Source organism: Apteryx rowi, unplaced genomic scaffold (assembly GCF_003343035.1).
Source record: "Apteryx rowi isolate R43461 unplaced genomic scaffold, aptRow1 scaffold_289, whole genome shotgun sequence".
Classification (NCBI taxonomy): Eukaryota; Metazoa; Chordata; class Aves; order Apterygiformes; family Apterygidae; genus Apteryx; species Apteryx rowi.
In genome coordinates this window covers 935,856-950,727 of record NW_020449296.1, presented here as the reverse complement: position 1 = coordinate 950,727, position 14,872 = coordinate 935,856, and the positions used below count along the sequence as shown (strand labels likewise).

General features: G+C 52.0%; 1 protein-coding gene across 2 annotated transcripts in view; it reads left to right on the top strand.

Annotated features, from left to right (window-relative positions):
• Window positions 1–14,872, top strand: part of CNTFR (ciliary neurotrophic factor receptor) — a 235,976-nt gene that overhangs the window by 39,222 nt on the left and 181,882 nt on the right. The window contains exons 4-5 of one of the 2 annotated variants that reach the window (XM_026069197.1): window positions 509–547; window positions 13,370–13,378. The exons of the other annotated variant lie outside the window; for it this stretch is intronic. Of the exons in view, the coding sequence (XP_025924982.1) occupies window positions 509–547; window positions 13,370–13,378 (48 nt within the window). The remainder of the gene's footprint in view (window positions 1–508; window positions 548–13,369; window positions 13,379–14,872) is intronic. 2 annotated transcript variants of the gene reach the window in all.

Here is a 14,872-nt window from a genome sequence, read left to right as displayed (position 1 = left end):
GATTATACCTACCAGGGAATTGCTGGGGCTTGGGGCGATTGCCATAGTCTCATTTGTACAGCTTTATTGCAAATGTACAACCTGTGCTAGTCACTAGTGAGAAGTGGAGTCAGCACTCCTTCACCTGGTCATCCCCCCCACCCCATCGTACCTGCTTGCTAGCTAGCTTCTCTTGAGGCAAGAGAACCCCCATGTGACCTACCTGTTGCTCCTGGGGTCCCTCTTGACTGTTGCTGCTTCAGAATGTGTTTGGGGATGGATTTTGGAGAGGGTGGGCAGAAAGCCTTGGGGCAGGTGTAGGGCAGGGTGTCAGCAGGTCAGATGGGAAGGGTAGACAGCCTTTGCTTGGGGACTGCAGTGACGCAGCTGCCTTCGGCTGTGCTGCAATGCAGATGGGGTCAGGGAGGAGGGATAGTGGTGGCACCTGGGCATACAAAGGCCAGGACTAAAAGCAGTTGAGATTACAGCAGAGGAATGAAGGCTTTTCACACACAAGTGTGCTGAGGAGGATCTGATGGAGCTTGTGGCTTAGTAAGAAAACAGAGGAGTTACATGTAAGATTAGTTAGGCCAGCAGGCTGAAGCTGGAAACAGGTTGCTGGTGTTCGAAGCTTGTAATGCTCTTATCAGCTGCCCTGTACTCCTGGTTGGTGGCAGCATGATGTGCCAAGTACTGTCTTGGCAGAGACACCATCCCACATAGCGGCACCTGTTGCTCTGCCTGCAAGTTTCAAAATCTTCATCGCAGAAGATGCAGGCACTGCAAGCCTTGGAGAGCTTGGTTATGCTGCTGGAGCAGCCTTTGCGCTGCGCAGTGGAGCACTGCTGCTCCTTGCAYGGAGGTGCCTGTGAGCATCTCTCCATGCCTGTGCACCTTTTGGCCCCTGGTCTCTGCAGGTCACTCTAAGAACTGCTCTCTTGGTGTGTGCAGCTCTCCTGTTGCTCTCCCTGCGTGGAGAGGAGCCAGAAGGTGCTGGAGGGGAGCTTCAGCAGATGGATGCAGCGGTCAGTCTGGGGTGCACATAGCTGGAGTGTTAAACTGGGAAGCACCTTGGGGTGACGACCCAGAGGAAATGCAGGTACGTGGAGCCTGTTCATGCGGAAACCCAGCAAGCAGTGCCAGCAGCAGTGTCTCACTGGTGGGTGCAGCCCCTTATTGCTGTGTTTCTCTGGGCGCTCTTGTTATTTCCATGTTCATTAACGCTGATATGCTCAATTTCATCAGTTCGTTTCCTGAGACCGAGTGCAATCCTGCTTCTTCATTTGCATCCCCGCTGTCTAGCGGTTGCCCAGGCAATGCCAGGTGCTTTGACATCATTACCCAGCCGCCTGGCATCCTCTCTGCCCCATTAACCTTGCAGTAATTGACTTCAAATTGAAGGAATGGGAGAAAACTGCGCTGAAACGGCAGCCGTTTGCCTTGCCGGAGAGCGTGGTTTCTCCTTGTTTTCTGCAGGGAAAACTGTGGTAGTTAGTCATGGCTCTGACTAGAACGGGGAAAGGCTTTCTTGTCCTCTGGGTGGCTGTGCAGTCTTTCTTTGTTTAAGATATTYCTCACCACCATCTCCCAGGGGAATGTGAAGTCAAAACACATAGGTGGTTGTTAGCAGGAAAACTCGGAGGGTTTGTGGAGGGGAGGAATGATGTGCAAGGAGAGGCTGCRCATAGCCATTTGTCTCAGCCTGGGGAAGGGAAGGCAAAGTGAGTGTGTGTTTCTTACTGCTGTCCCCAAATTCCTACTGGGGCAGAGCAGAGAGGCAGGAGCTGGACTCATTTTGGAGGTGCCCAGTGCCGGGACAAGAGGCAACGGTGCAATTCAGAGCAAGGGAGTCACCTGTCGGGCACTRAGAAGTTTCTGTTCCCTGTGAGGGTGGTCAAACACCTCAACAGGGATGAGAGGTGGGAAACCTCTCTCCTTCGAGATGTTCAGCACTTAACTGCACCGGGTCCTGCACAACCTGGGCTACCTGGTCCTGCTCTTGCTCTGAGCATAGATCAGAGATCRGGGTGAACCTAGATTATTCTACAGCTTTGATTTCCAAATCTGTTCTGATTACTTGTAATATTTCCATTTTCCTTTAAGTTAAACTTTTTCGTCACTCTTACTTAAATGCTCAAGTAGCCTAAAACATCTCTGGACTTTTCTTTTTATTCTCAAAAAGTAGAATTGGCTTTTGTCAAGTTTTTGATCTACTCCCTTTGGAGTTGGTCACCCAAACAGATGCTTTGCTGTAGAATATATATATATTTTTTTCACTGAATTGGCATCTTCCAACAAGTTTCACTGCACAGCTTTCTGTAACTTGAGTCAGGTTTATTTATCCACCTTCTGCTTGCACAGCGCCCACTCTCACCAAGTCTTCCGGCACTTGCTTGTGACTTGTGCTCCATGTAATGTGTTGGGTGTAATGGAGCTGCCCTGGGAAAGCAACGGTGCAAGAGTGGGGATGGAGGCCTTGGCACTCGGCTGCTTTGAAGTCTGAATCAATCAGAACCTGTCCAGCTCCTGCYGAGTCCTTGCATGAGGCAGCTCTATGCAGTGCAAGCAAGTGCTGTTTCCTTGTGCAAAGAAGGAGCTTTGCATATGCTTCAAAGCTGCGGGCCAGATGGGGTAAAGGGATGCAATGTTTGTAGCAGAGCTTTTCTCTTCCTTGGGCTTTGAGAGGAGGAAATTCTGCCACTCTTTTTCTGAGTTTTGCCAAGGGCAGAGCTGAGAAGCTTGTATCAGGAGGGAACGCTTCAGCTCTAGGATCGCAGCTGACTCTCTTCTTGTGCCTGAGAGCTGACCTGCTCTTCTGTGCCTGTCTGGCAGGGTCTAATCCTGCCCTTTGCTGTCACCCCTCCTTCTGCAGGGTGCACGAGTCTGCACAGGATGAAGCTGAATCCCAGGGACTTGTTGCAATGCAAGCCTTTAGGGGCTGTGGTACGTGGTATGGGGAAACTGTTCATCTCTCCCAAGCAAGAAGCTCGTTACTGGGGGAGCCCCTGGGAAAGGCTGTCCCCCTCGATTGCTGTGCTGGGGGGAAAAAGGCGGATGGAGGCGACTGCTGCATTTTGCAGCTGCTGACTTCAGGTTTGCGCTTGGGTCTGACTGTCAGCCGAGGGGAGGCTGCTGGAAACCTCCGGTTCTCACAGTGGCTGGTGGCAGGAGAGGGCTGGGAGACGGGAAGTATTCAGCAATCCCAGAGCTGGACTGCACAGCTCGAGCTGGAAGCAGTGTGCCTGCATCCACAGCAGCTTTCCTGGGAAGCTCTGGCYGCTTGTAATGCGATGTCAGGTTAGCTGATACTGCTTGCCGGAGCCTGCTGGGTCTGGCTCGAGGAGGCTTGTGGGGCTGTGCTGCCTGGCTGCTGCTGTCGGGGCTGCCTGTCCTCGGCTCTTCCCTGGGCTCTGCTGGAGAGAAGCAGCCTTGGGCATGACCTGAAGTGCCTGGGTGTCCCGCTGCATCCAGCATCTTATTTCTCTGTTGGTGCCCCAGGTTTGCCTGGCTGCGGTTCCCTTGGCCCCACTCAGCATGACAGGAGGATTTGCTCTATAGCCRCCTCCACAGTCTTGGTGTGTGGGGCAGAGCTTTGCTCTCATTTCTGCTAAAGCTAATAGAGCATATTATCAATTAATGACTTAATTTGTAATTAAGAATTTGCCTTCATTTTTTGGGGGGAAGACTCATGGAAGGAGCCGACACAGGAGGCTCATGGTCTATGATGTGCTGCAATCAACTGGTGATGAGCTGCTGCCAGTCCTGCCTCCCAGATCACAGCCTGGGATCCCTGTGCAGGAGAGGGGTGCCGAGTCCTTCCAGTCCCCATTTCTCTGATATCTACCCTCTGGGGCACTGGGTATGGGACCTGTCCCCCCAGCGCTCCTGGGGAGTGGCACAGATGAGCCTGGCTGCCTCCCCTCTGTTTTGGGAGAGGAGCTCCTACAAAGCACTGTGCTTGCAGAGTGTGTGTGCGCTGTGTCACTCAGCAGTGGCTGATCCTCATGTGCATCCGGCCATGCTGCCTGCAGGATTTGGCCACCAGAAGCAGGTACTGGGAGTCCCTGCATTTGATGGTTCCCATTTCATTGAGTTCCCTGTCTGGACCAGTGCTGTTTACCCTAGTTTCAAGCAGGAACTAATTATTGCAAGGAAGCTCTGGCTATGTGTGCTCAGCTGGTCTGCAGGAGAGGAGGGGGGATTTGTGGCACGTGTCAGGGTGTTGGACAACAGACCCAGGATCTCAGATATGAAGTTGCCATATGGTGGGCAGAGTCTTCAGCTGTGTCTCTGGAAGAGCCCTTACTCCCTGGGAAGCTCAGGGCTGAGTTTTGGTCCCTTAGTCTCCCTGTCAGTGGCCAGCTCCATCCCCTCTACCTTAGCACGCAGCACGCCCAACCCTGCCTGGGGCTGCAGGCTTCCAGTTATGCTGAAGGATGCAGCAATCTTTCATTTTTCTTCCTCTTCAGCTTATGGGCTCAGCCCCTCTGACACTGCTCTTGTGCTAGCTGGGGTCTGGGGGTGTTGCATGATGCCTGGAGAATGCTGAGATTTGGGGAGTGGGTTTGGAGGTTGGCTGGAGCACAGGGAGCCAGCCCTGGCAGGTGATGCAGGCTGTCTCGGAGATGAGCCTGGGGACCTGGATGCCTGGAGTGCTGGCTGATCCCCTGCTATACTCATCCTGGGGCAAATCTTGCTTTAATTTATGGCAGCATGATGCAGGGATCCTTTGCTGGGTGGCTTTGGGCTTTGCCTGGTGTACTGCACGAGGGGCAAGTGGAGCAGTCTAGGCGCTTCTCCTGTCCTCCGCACCTGCAATGCTGCTGTAAGAGCCAGCGCAGCAGTCGCGCTCCCTGCATGTGGAAGGCGTCCGTGGGTGCTGCAAGGGGCTGGCAGGGCCTCTCTTCCCTCTGCGTGTGGGAACTMTTCCAGTGACGCAGGCTGCGCACTGGACGGGGCTGCGTCCTGGAGCAGCGGGGCTGCTTGGCAACTTCTTTCTGCAGCTCCAACTTGCTATCTTCTTTCCACCTCTCAGTGGGTTTCCCTTCCCCTTTCCATATGGCTTATTGCTTTTTTCCAGGCTGCAACATGACAGCACCAGTTCGCAGCAGTGTCTGCAGTCTCCAGCCTGCTGAGTGCTTTTTGCATAGGAGCAACAGTCTCTGTAGTGAAGAAATTGTAGTTGCCCTGCCAAGGATGGCAACGAGTGAGGAGAGGAAGGCAGCCCATGGAGATGTGTCTGGCCCAGGGCCACCCATTAAGGGTGACCTCAGGCTTCCTGGCTTCCCCATGGGTACCTTAACTACTAGCTGTGTTGCCTCTCAAGGTAGCCTTCTGGCTGAAAGAGGTGTATTGTCCTGCAAGGAGGTGTGTGATGTGATTATGATCCCTCTTTCCTACTAACCGTTCTGCTCTGTCCTTTCTCTGTCTGCTCTGTGTGAGCACCCCAGAGGACTCCTGCCCCTGCATATTCCTCCTTTTACCCCCTGCGCGGTCCGTTGCTCTTGTTTTTCTCAGTGCACGTGCTAGCCACTGTAGGATAAAGAAGAGCTTCATGCCTTTTTCTCCAGCCTTTTTGCCTAAACAACCAGTTGCTGCTTCATTTTCTGTGAAAACTGCAAGCAGAGTGAATATAATGTGTTCAGGGAGAAACACATTTCAAGGTTTCACCTTGCAGAGGAGAAAGCATGATACAGAAAATGCTAAATGGATATGTGCAGCATGGAAATGATTGCAGAGTGGGGGAAAGATGACAGCACTGGGGGACYCCATGCATGTCCCAGGCTGCATGGGACACACCAGTGTCTAAGGGATTGCTGGCCTCATATCACTCCAGCGATGTCTTCCTAGTGTGCAAGTGATGCAGCTGGGTTTAAGGGTTYTTTTATTTCTTTCTATTTCAAAAATTCTCAGTGCTCAGCTGTCCAGGCTGAGTGTTCCCTTAACATCTGATGCTCTTTTTGCAAAGGTAAAGGTTTGCATCTGAGTTGCTTGGCATTCATGTGCTTTCCGGTGGGTCTCCTGTCTAGAAAGATCTGTAAGCAGGGGCAGAAGCTGAGTTAATTTCTGCTGGAAGGCAGGCACATTTCATCTGGTGTGCTGGATTCTTGCAGAAATCCCATTTGAGGTATTTGTTCTCTACTATTGCTAAGGGGCATGGCAGCCTCCCTGAGAGGCYGGGGAAAGAGAGAGCTAGTCTTAAAGGTGTGCATTAGACTTGTGCTCCACTATAAACAAGCACAGCTATTGCATGGCTGAAGCGGGCCCTTTTCCAGAGTTTTGTTGCTCTGGGACTGAGGAAGAAATGCTCTCAGAGTTAGCTCTGTGGGGAAGTGAAGCCAGGCTCCAAGGGTCAGTCTGCAGCTAGAKTGGGTGAAACACTTCTAATTTATGGAAAAAAGTGACAGAGGGTCTTTAACTCCTATTTGCATTGGCTCCAGAAATGATCGGATGATTGGATCAAGTGGTCTTTTGATATAGTTTGTCTAGGGAGAAGGATAGCCTGGAAAAGCAGCTTGATCGGGGGTCTTAGCAGTGCAAGTGCTGCAGAGAGGGAGGTGGCAGCATTAGGTGTTTGCAGGCTGCGCAAACGGTGGCTGTTTTTGTCTGGAACTTGATTATGTGAAAACTTTGCCCTTCCTGGCCCAGGTGCCAGACCTGCAGGGAATCTCCTCGGTCCTCCCAGACTCGCCACCTCCCCAGGGTGCCCTAGAGCCCACTGCCAGCTCTCTGTGGTGTGTGGTGCCTCCTGCAGCGGAGCTGGGTTATAGCTCTCCAAGAGCATCCCGGGGAATGGTCATGACAGACATCACATAAAAGCGGGTGCAGCAGCTGTGGCTAGCGGGGAGGCTTCCCATGGGCTGTGGGATGGACCAGGGCAGTRCAAGGATGGAGCAGAAATGTCCCGAAAAGCATCTGAAGAGAAGGCAGCTCCAGCTGCAAATCCAGAGGAGATAAAAACCGCGAGCACTCATAAACCCTGCTTGCTTTTAAGAAGCTGTCTGTGACTCAGTGCTCCTCTGTGCTTTGGAGACGGTGTTTGTGCAGTTCCTAACTCATCCCAGCCCCGTGGCTGGCACCAAGGCCCCAAATGCTCTTTTATCACACCCCGCGGCAACTTCGGCACGGCTCTGACAAGCAGAGGTGATCGCTCTGTACTTGTGTCGGCAGCTGGGCTTTCCCTCGCCTCCCCGGAAGGGCAAGGAGCTGGGGCCGGGCTGCGGCCAGGGCTCCGTCCAGCCCAGCAGGGAGGTCGGGGCGGATGTGCCGTGCYGGCTTCGGCAGCTCCAGTGCCAGGGCTGCGCTAACCGGCAGAGGGGCTGGTGCCCGTGGAGAGCCGGCTGTGGGCTGCACAGAGTTAAGCAGGCATTGACAGAAAACAGGAAGAGGACAAAAGCAAGCCTGCTGTAATTATGTAGCATTTATTATTAATACGCTGGAATTGCTGGAAGCAGCCTCTGTAATGTGAATACTGATACAGAGGTTCAGAAGACAATTTAGCTCTCATCTGTCTGTTTATTAGCTCCCTCAGCTCTGGCAGGCAGTGAACTAAAGCCTCATTTGCTCCTGCCTTGTTGCACCCCCCCCCCTCCTTCTCTCCCCCAATCTCTTTGCTGTTTCCATAAAGGAACCTGCTCTTTGTTCATCCTCCCACCGGGCGCCGCAGAGATGCACGGCGTGATCCAAGATAGCAAAGCCCCGACAGCGGGAGAGTTTAATCCTTGACCTGAGCCTGTCTGTTCATGAGACGGGGCCTGTGGAGTGATGCTGGGCTGTGTGGAGCTGTTGCTTTTCCTAAAACAGAGTAATATCTGTGGCTCCTGCTTGCAAGAGATGTCCCAGCTCCCAGGGTTTAGAGTTGCTTAGTCCTCTGGGCTCAGCTTTAGGAAGGCCACCTTTCATGGACTGATGCTACCTTGGGGTCTCCCGGACTTGCTGGATGATTAAAGAGATGGCAATGAGGGGATAGTGCAAGGGAGCTGTGTTTTGCTTTAGGAAGATGTGCAGAAGCTGGCTGGGAACTAATTAAAGCTGCTTGGGGTGGAGAGAGCAAGGGAAGTCAAATCAGCTGTCAGGAGGTGCAACAGGTTTCCTTTTTCTTCTGTGACACAGTAACATCTGTCATTCTTGCTTCTGCCCAAGTTTGAGCTTCATCCTGGAGGGGGTTTATATATCCCAGGCGTATAGGACATCCATTCCCCTTATGTATTATACAGTAGTTTAAAGAGGATTAAGACAATAGCTAATCTAAATGATGAATGATGTAGATCGCTCAGACTCTAAGCCACCAGGGTTTTCCTTGCACGCAGATTAGCCGGCTCGCTAGCTAAATATTGGGGCAAACAGTATAAATCCATGCAGATAAGTCTTTCTGGATTGAATAGGATAGAAGGATTTTGAAATGGGTTTTGACACCATTCTGTGTTTCTCCACGGTGTCTGTAGCTGCGTTGCTGCCACACCTGATGGTGAAGGGAGCTTGACAGCTGCTAATCCGCAGCACAGATGCCAGGGTGGCCAAGGAAATAAAGCATCCAGAGCCTCCCGGTCGATGCCGTTATCGGATACGGATGGTGCCTGGAGAGCGAGGTGATCAATGCAGCTTGCATCCCTGCTGCCAGGATCCATCTATTTGCTGGTTTAGCTGGGAGGAGTCTGGCCCAGACTTGGAGGCTGCAGTAAGATAACACAGGCTGGGAGGACTGGCCATGCCCTTGGCTAGTAATCCGGGATTTCCCTTGTGTGAACAGACCGGTGTGGCTGGTCTGGGTTTATCGTCCCTCCTGCCCTCAGCCCTGGGGAGCCATCCTGGAAGCCCTGGGCTGGAGTGGGGAGCGTGGTCTGCAGGAGAGGAGGGATGATGGGACTGATGACAGCTTTTTCTTCTGCTCTGAAGCAGAAGGGTTTAAATCTCTTATTCATCTTCTGAGTCTGTCAGAATTGTGTCAAATGTTTTTGACAAGCAAAAATGCCATTTGCTTCAAGTTAATGAAAAATGTTTTTTTCTCCAGAAACTAAGAAGAATTGTAGTTTCAATTGCAAACCCAAAAGCTCCTCAGGAGAAGGAAAAAAACAACTTTAAATAGTTGAGAGTTGGCTGTTACAAGAGACTTTTGGTTGGTGTTTTGGGTCTGTGAAATGAGGGTCTGGAGAGCTTTCAGTCACGTGATATCTCCTTTTATGAAGCTTTCTGGGCACATTATTCTAATGAAGAAATCATTGTTGCTAGACATCATCTTAACTAAGTGCATCTTTTCCAGTCCCACGCTGTTTTAATTCCTTCCTTTTAGGAGAAGCATGGGAGCATATGATGGGCTTGACTCAGTGCAGCTGAAGAGCTGTCCTGCTGGGTGTCTTGTCTCTCATTGTGGCCCTCTCATGTGGGAGATGTCCTGTACRTGTTTCCTCTGTGCAAAGCAAATATGCTGCAAATAAGCAACATATTCTGGTTTGGGGGAGAGGGGTGCCTGCCCCATGGCATCGCTAGCCTACTCTGCAGAACACAAGTACCAGCTCCCTTCAGAGATATGCAGGAGTGTATCTGTGTCTGGATATTAACTGATCTCCCAGTTGAGCAGAACTGGGTTGAAATTCAGCCTGGGTTATGGCTGTCTGTGGAGAAGGTCTGGATGCTACAGCTGGTACTGCAAATTGAAGCCCCCAAGCTGGCTTGGTAGTGTGGAGTCTCTTAGAGTGGAATAGACTGGGCCAAAGCATAAGATGGTGCAAGTTAGTGGAAATGAGCCTCTTTAGGGCATGTCTGCTTTACCCTGGGTCTTCCTGTTTGGGGACTGATCTCATAATCTAATTCCTTGCTGAGCATGGGAGACCATGCTCAGTACTTTGCTTACTTCAGTGCAAGCTGGGAGGAAGGTAGAGCAGGCAGCTGACCCTGAGACCCCTCACCACCCTCGTCCCACAGCTGAGGGGTTCATGTGCATCCCAAGTCAGAAGCAGCTTGTTTAGCAGCTCGATCTCCTGCTGCCTTGGTGGACTGAGGCTAATGTCCCCTGGGAGCTGTCAGGAGGCTGGCTGAATCATGTGGTAACACAGGTCTCGGGGATGCAAGCGAGGTCAGATGTCTGCTCAGAAATGAGATTGGCGATGATGCCACCGTTGCTGACAAATGGCCTGTCGTTAATCTCTGACTCATGGGACGAAGAAAGCAGTGATGGAAGAAACCCGTGAGGTCACTCAGAGCCTCTGTCCCTGGGGAGCCTCCCCTGTGCTATGGCTGTGAAGTGTCTGTCACTGCAGACCACGGGTCTCTTCCCACAAGATTGTCCTGCGCCCATCTGTATAGCCTGGGTGCGTGTTCAGCTGGTGGGAGTGCTGGGCCAGGGTGGCCTAAGCTCTTCCACATGCCCAAATTCAGTGTCTCCCTCCTGCCAGGATGGTGTGCCTTTTACAGGTTTGGAGCCAGTGGCGCTTTTGCCTTGCTCAGGACAAGCAGAGATTGTCTTGCGATGAACTGTTCTGTGCTTTCTGCTCCAAAACCTCATCTGTGAGCTGGCCCCATAGTCCAAACTGCTTGAGCCCTGCAGTCCATGTTGCTGTGATGAATCCTCCTTGTTACAAGCATGTAGAGAAATAAAAGGCTGGATTCCTGAGTGTGCCCTAACTCCAGCTTAGCCGTGATATGAGCAGGATGAAGGCTGGAGCAGAAGCTTGTGTGTTTGGTCTGTTGCAATACTGTTGTGATACACGAGGTGCTGTACTGCTGGGAGATGTTGTCGGGAGCTGGGCGAGACCTGCTTCCAAAATCACACCTTTGACACCGTAGTCTCGGCTGAGTGCTCCGCAGCGCCCGAGCGTTGCTTGGAGCCAGCTCGCTCAGCTCTGTCCCAGTGCACATTTCTCCTCTCTTGCTCTGAGTTTCTTTTCACGCTTTTTAAAGAAAGGAGCTCTTTCCTCAGCCACAAAAGGCTCCTCGGAGGTCGCTGTCTCAGCAGCYGGGACCTCCTGCAGTCCCAGGCGCTGGTGGGGACCCTGCATGYTTGCAAGCTGCACGGGGAAAAGCTGTGTTTTGGGGGCTGTCGGTGGCGTGACGAGCACGAGCTTTGCGCCTGTGTGGAGGAGAACAGGTGACTTTCTCCTTTTGGCTGTTCAGGGCTTTTATCCYGATATCCTGAGGAAACGAGACGCAGGGCTGGGGGAGGCAGCGAGCTTTGGGATGGGGTTTCCGCCAGTTGTGCGACGACCCTGGAAAGGCGGCGGAGAGGCCAGTGCCCTGCTGCAGCGAGGGCTGCCCGAGCCAAGTCCTGCAGGATCCTTCCCGCCCTCCCTTGCCTTCGCCACTGAGCTACTATTCATTTTTCACTCTTATTTTCTTTTTCTTTTCCCCTCTCTTAACTGGAAGAAGTCCTAAATAAAGTTGCTGTCACTTTTATTTATGGGCGCGGAGGAAGAGACGGACAAAAAGCCTGTGTGCTCCTGACAGCTACAAAGGAGACGGCAGTTTTTCTTCGCTGGCGATCGATGCAGGCGCAGGCAAGCACCCTCGGGCAGTCTGGGCGAGCGCGCTTGGCACCCCTGCCTGAGCGCCCGGGGGGCTTGGGGAGGCCGGACGGAGCTGGGGGGGCTCTGCTTGCTGGCTCCCGGCCACGGAGGTCTCCATGGAGCAGGTTCTTCCAGAAATGCTGAGCACCTGTCCTCTAAAATCTGGGACCCCCCCCCCAAATTATAGATGCATGAACTGACTGCCTTAAAAATCCATCACAGGCTTCTTGTCTCCATGTTGATCAGTTCCAGTGAGGTCAATTTCTTTTTTTTTAATAACTTCTGGACTTCGGCAGGGAAAACTATTTCCTTCAGGAAATAATATAATTAAGGTCGCCTGACACTTCTGATTATAAGACCCTGTCTTCAGTTGCTTGAAACTATGCCAGCCTTTAACCATTTGGACTGAAACTTTGCATGTCTCTGCCTCCGGCTGAATTTTTTTGGAAAATTTTAGCGAAAAGGGTTTTAAGCCGCTCTCAGAATGTGGTTTGGGGGAGAAAAAGGCATTATTTTCTCTCCGGCTTGAAAAAACCTCTTGTGGTTGTTTTGCTGAAGAAAATCTGGTACCTTTGCGCTGTGAGACCGGGGTCTGATAGTTGTCAGCAACGTTTTCGGCCAGGTGTCGGGGATCTGCTTGCTGCTGACGCCACAAATCCACCTACCCCCGCGCCAAGCTGTGAGCCTCTGAAAAATGCTGCTGCGTGGGTGTATTATATATAGCGTGTGCGTTGAGGTGCCGGTCACAGTTCAAGTCTTCAAGAGCTGAATTGAGTTCTGCTCCCAGAGCAGGAACTGCACTCCTTTAAGCCCCTATGAGGACAAAAACCTCCTCTCCAGCTCTTGCAAGGCTTGGCTTGCCGCTGGGAAAACATGGGCCTTGGCATGTTTTGCTGTTGACACAAGTAAAACTCATCAATCCCTGATTGAAGTATCCCTGATTTACGCTGTCACTGGGGAAAAAGATTTTTGGCAAATGCTCTGTGCTATTTTTTTTTCCTTTTGCAAGAGGTGGCTCAGTAATCCATCAGCCTTTGCTGTAGTGTACAGATGCCCCATGCGGGCTGGAAGCTGCCAAGCCTTGTGGCAAGGGGTGTCCATGTAGGGCCAGGTTAATCTCGGGGATGGGGAATCATGTGCCATCATGGCCCAGCAGCTCTGATATGGGAGCCAGCTTCTTCAGAGCTGCCTGTTGTCTTTTGGGGGCATTTGTGCATGTTCTCACGTGCCTTCAAGGATCAGTGGTGCAGGGACATTTGGGTGCCAGTGGCTGTGCTATAGCAGATTCATACTTTGAACAGTCCCAGCGGGATCCTGGCTAAACGTCTCCTGTTTCCAATAGCTTCGTTTGGGTCCTGGCAGACCATAACCTCACTGCAAAGCAAGCTGCAGCCTGTGGTAGGTGCTGGTCTTCAGGGTTTTGCAGGAATGGGACCTGTTTAAACAACTAGTGCTTTTGCATTATGACAGTTGCCAGTCCCTCATAACTCAGCTTGCTGCTCAGAAAATAGCCAAAACAATAGCCAACAAATAGCTCTGCGGTGAACCTGCACCAGCTATGGTTGGGGTTGTCCCCTGTTTTTGGTGTAGTCCAGCCTACACATCTCCCACCTGTGTGGCTGGGTTGTAGCTCTTGCTCTGAGCCAGGCTCTTCTGTGGGAGACCTGCTTTGGGCATGCTGAACACCTCCAAACCCTGAGCTTGACCCTGACTTGGAGTTTTTGCACAGGCTCTTGAAAGGCAGATCCAACTCCCATGGGAAAAGCTGGCCTCATGGACCCCGTAGCGGGGTGGTTTGTCCTGTTGGGACAGGCTGAAGGGACATGGAGAGGTGGAAGGGGACATCGCTGCTCTTGGYATGAGCAGGTCTCCAGGGATGTGTCTCAGCCGAGACCTGAGGAGTTGGTCTGTTGTCCCCCACATAACGCCTCAGTCCTTCCTTGCCCCTGCGAGAGTTGCATCTTTACACCTTGACCAGAGGATGTCCCTGAAGGGTGCCTGGCGCTAAGGTCCCATCTCCACTGTTTCCCTGCCTGCAGGAGAGGGATCCCAGGCAGGAACAAACCAGCCTCACCGTTTGCTTCCAACCTGGCCTCGTCTGAGTTTCTATCTGCAATTTCCAGCCTTTTTAAGGAAAGTGCTGGCATTGCAGAAGGAGGAGGGGAGGCTGGGTGGGGAGGAGCCCCCTCTCTTCTTCCTTGATGGTTGCTTGTCAGCTCCGGGATGCCTGGTGGAGTGTTTCAAGGCATGGTGCGTTGCATGTGTTCAGCTTGGGGCAGCCGGAGTTAGATTTTTTCAGTGGCTGACACCTGACAAGCGTGATAAATTGCATCACGCCATGCGCTGCCGGTGTGAYAAACGGTCCGTTTCCCTCCTTTTAAGCTCTGGGAAAACTTTTTAATTATTTCCTGGYGCTTTGCAAATGAGGGCTTCTCAATCAGGTGCCCAGTGGAGTTTGCCTTGTTTATATTTTGTAAGTCTTTGGGGGGTGGGCTGGGGGCTTGYGGTTCTGCTTTGTTTAGCTTCTCCCCACGGCCTGGCCTGGGCTTTGGACGCGGTCCCACGGAGGGCACTGGCAGAGCTCGTTGGTTGGGCACTAATTAAAGAGCATTGTGCTCCAGGCTTGGAAGTCGCTGCTGGGAAAGTGTCTCCGCAGCAGCGACGCTGAGACTTTCCTCTAGCCCGTGGAGTTTGGCTCCTTCTCTCTGTTAATAATGCAGAGCCATGAGACTTTTTTCAAAGCGTTTAAAAAGTGCATGCACTTGTGAGGGAGCAACTCAAGCCACAAGAGCTAGATAATGAGCACAGATCTTCTGATATGACCGATAATTTGTTTGTCTAACGCAAAAAGCACATTTGCTGCTCTAGGCGAAGGCACTGATGGTTACAGTAATGCTTTGGGCTCCATTGCGCCTGGCTGCATGTCGGGTGCAGCACAAAGTCTCTCCAGTTTACAGTCCTCGGTGTCTGTGCTGCAAAGCCATACACACGCTCTTTCTTCCTCGTGCTCCTGGGTCCAGCAGGGTTGGCCTCTGTGTRTGATTTAAGAGATGTGTGAGGCTTTGCAGGATTAAAGCTTAATTGGTGCAAGACCTTGTGGGCAAACGCCTTGGTGCTGGGTTGACTTGTTGCTGTTACTACACTGTTTTGGCTAGGGAGTGTTGTTGTCTGCCTTTAAAGAGGTCAGAGATGACCTAAGCTGCTGTTTTCGTTTTGTCTTTTTCCCCTCTCCCCTTTCATGTTTCTAAATCAAAATAATTAAGTGAATAYGTGCTTTGGGGCTGGACTGTGACACTCATGCAAGAGGGCTTTTCATGCAGACTAGCTGCATGTTGACACTAGTTACCCCCAGCTGTCAGGGCTGGAAAACAGAGATGATCCCCCTCCTTCAGTGT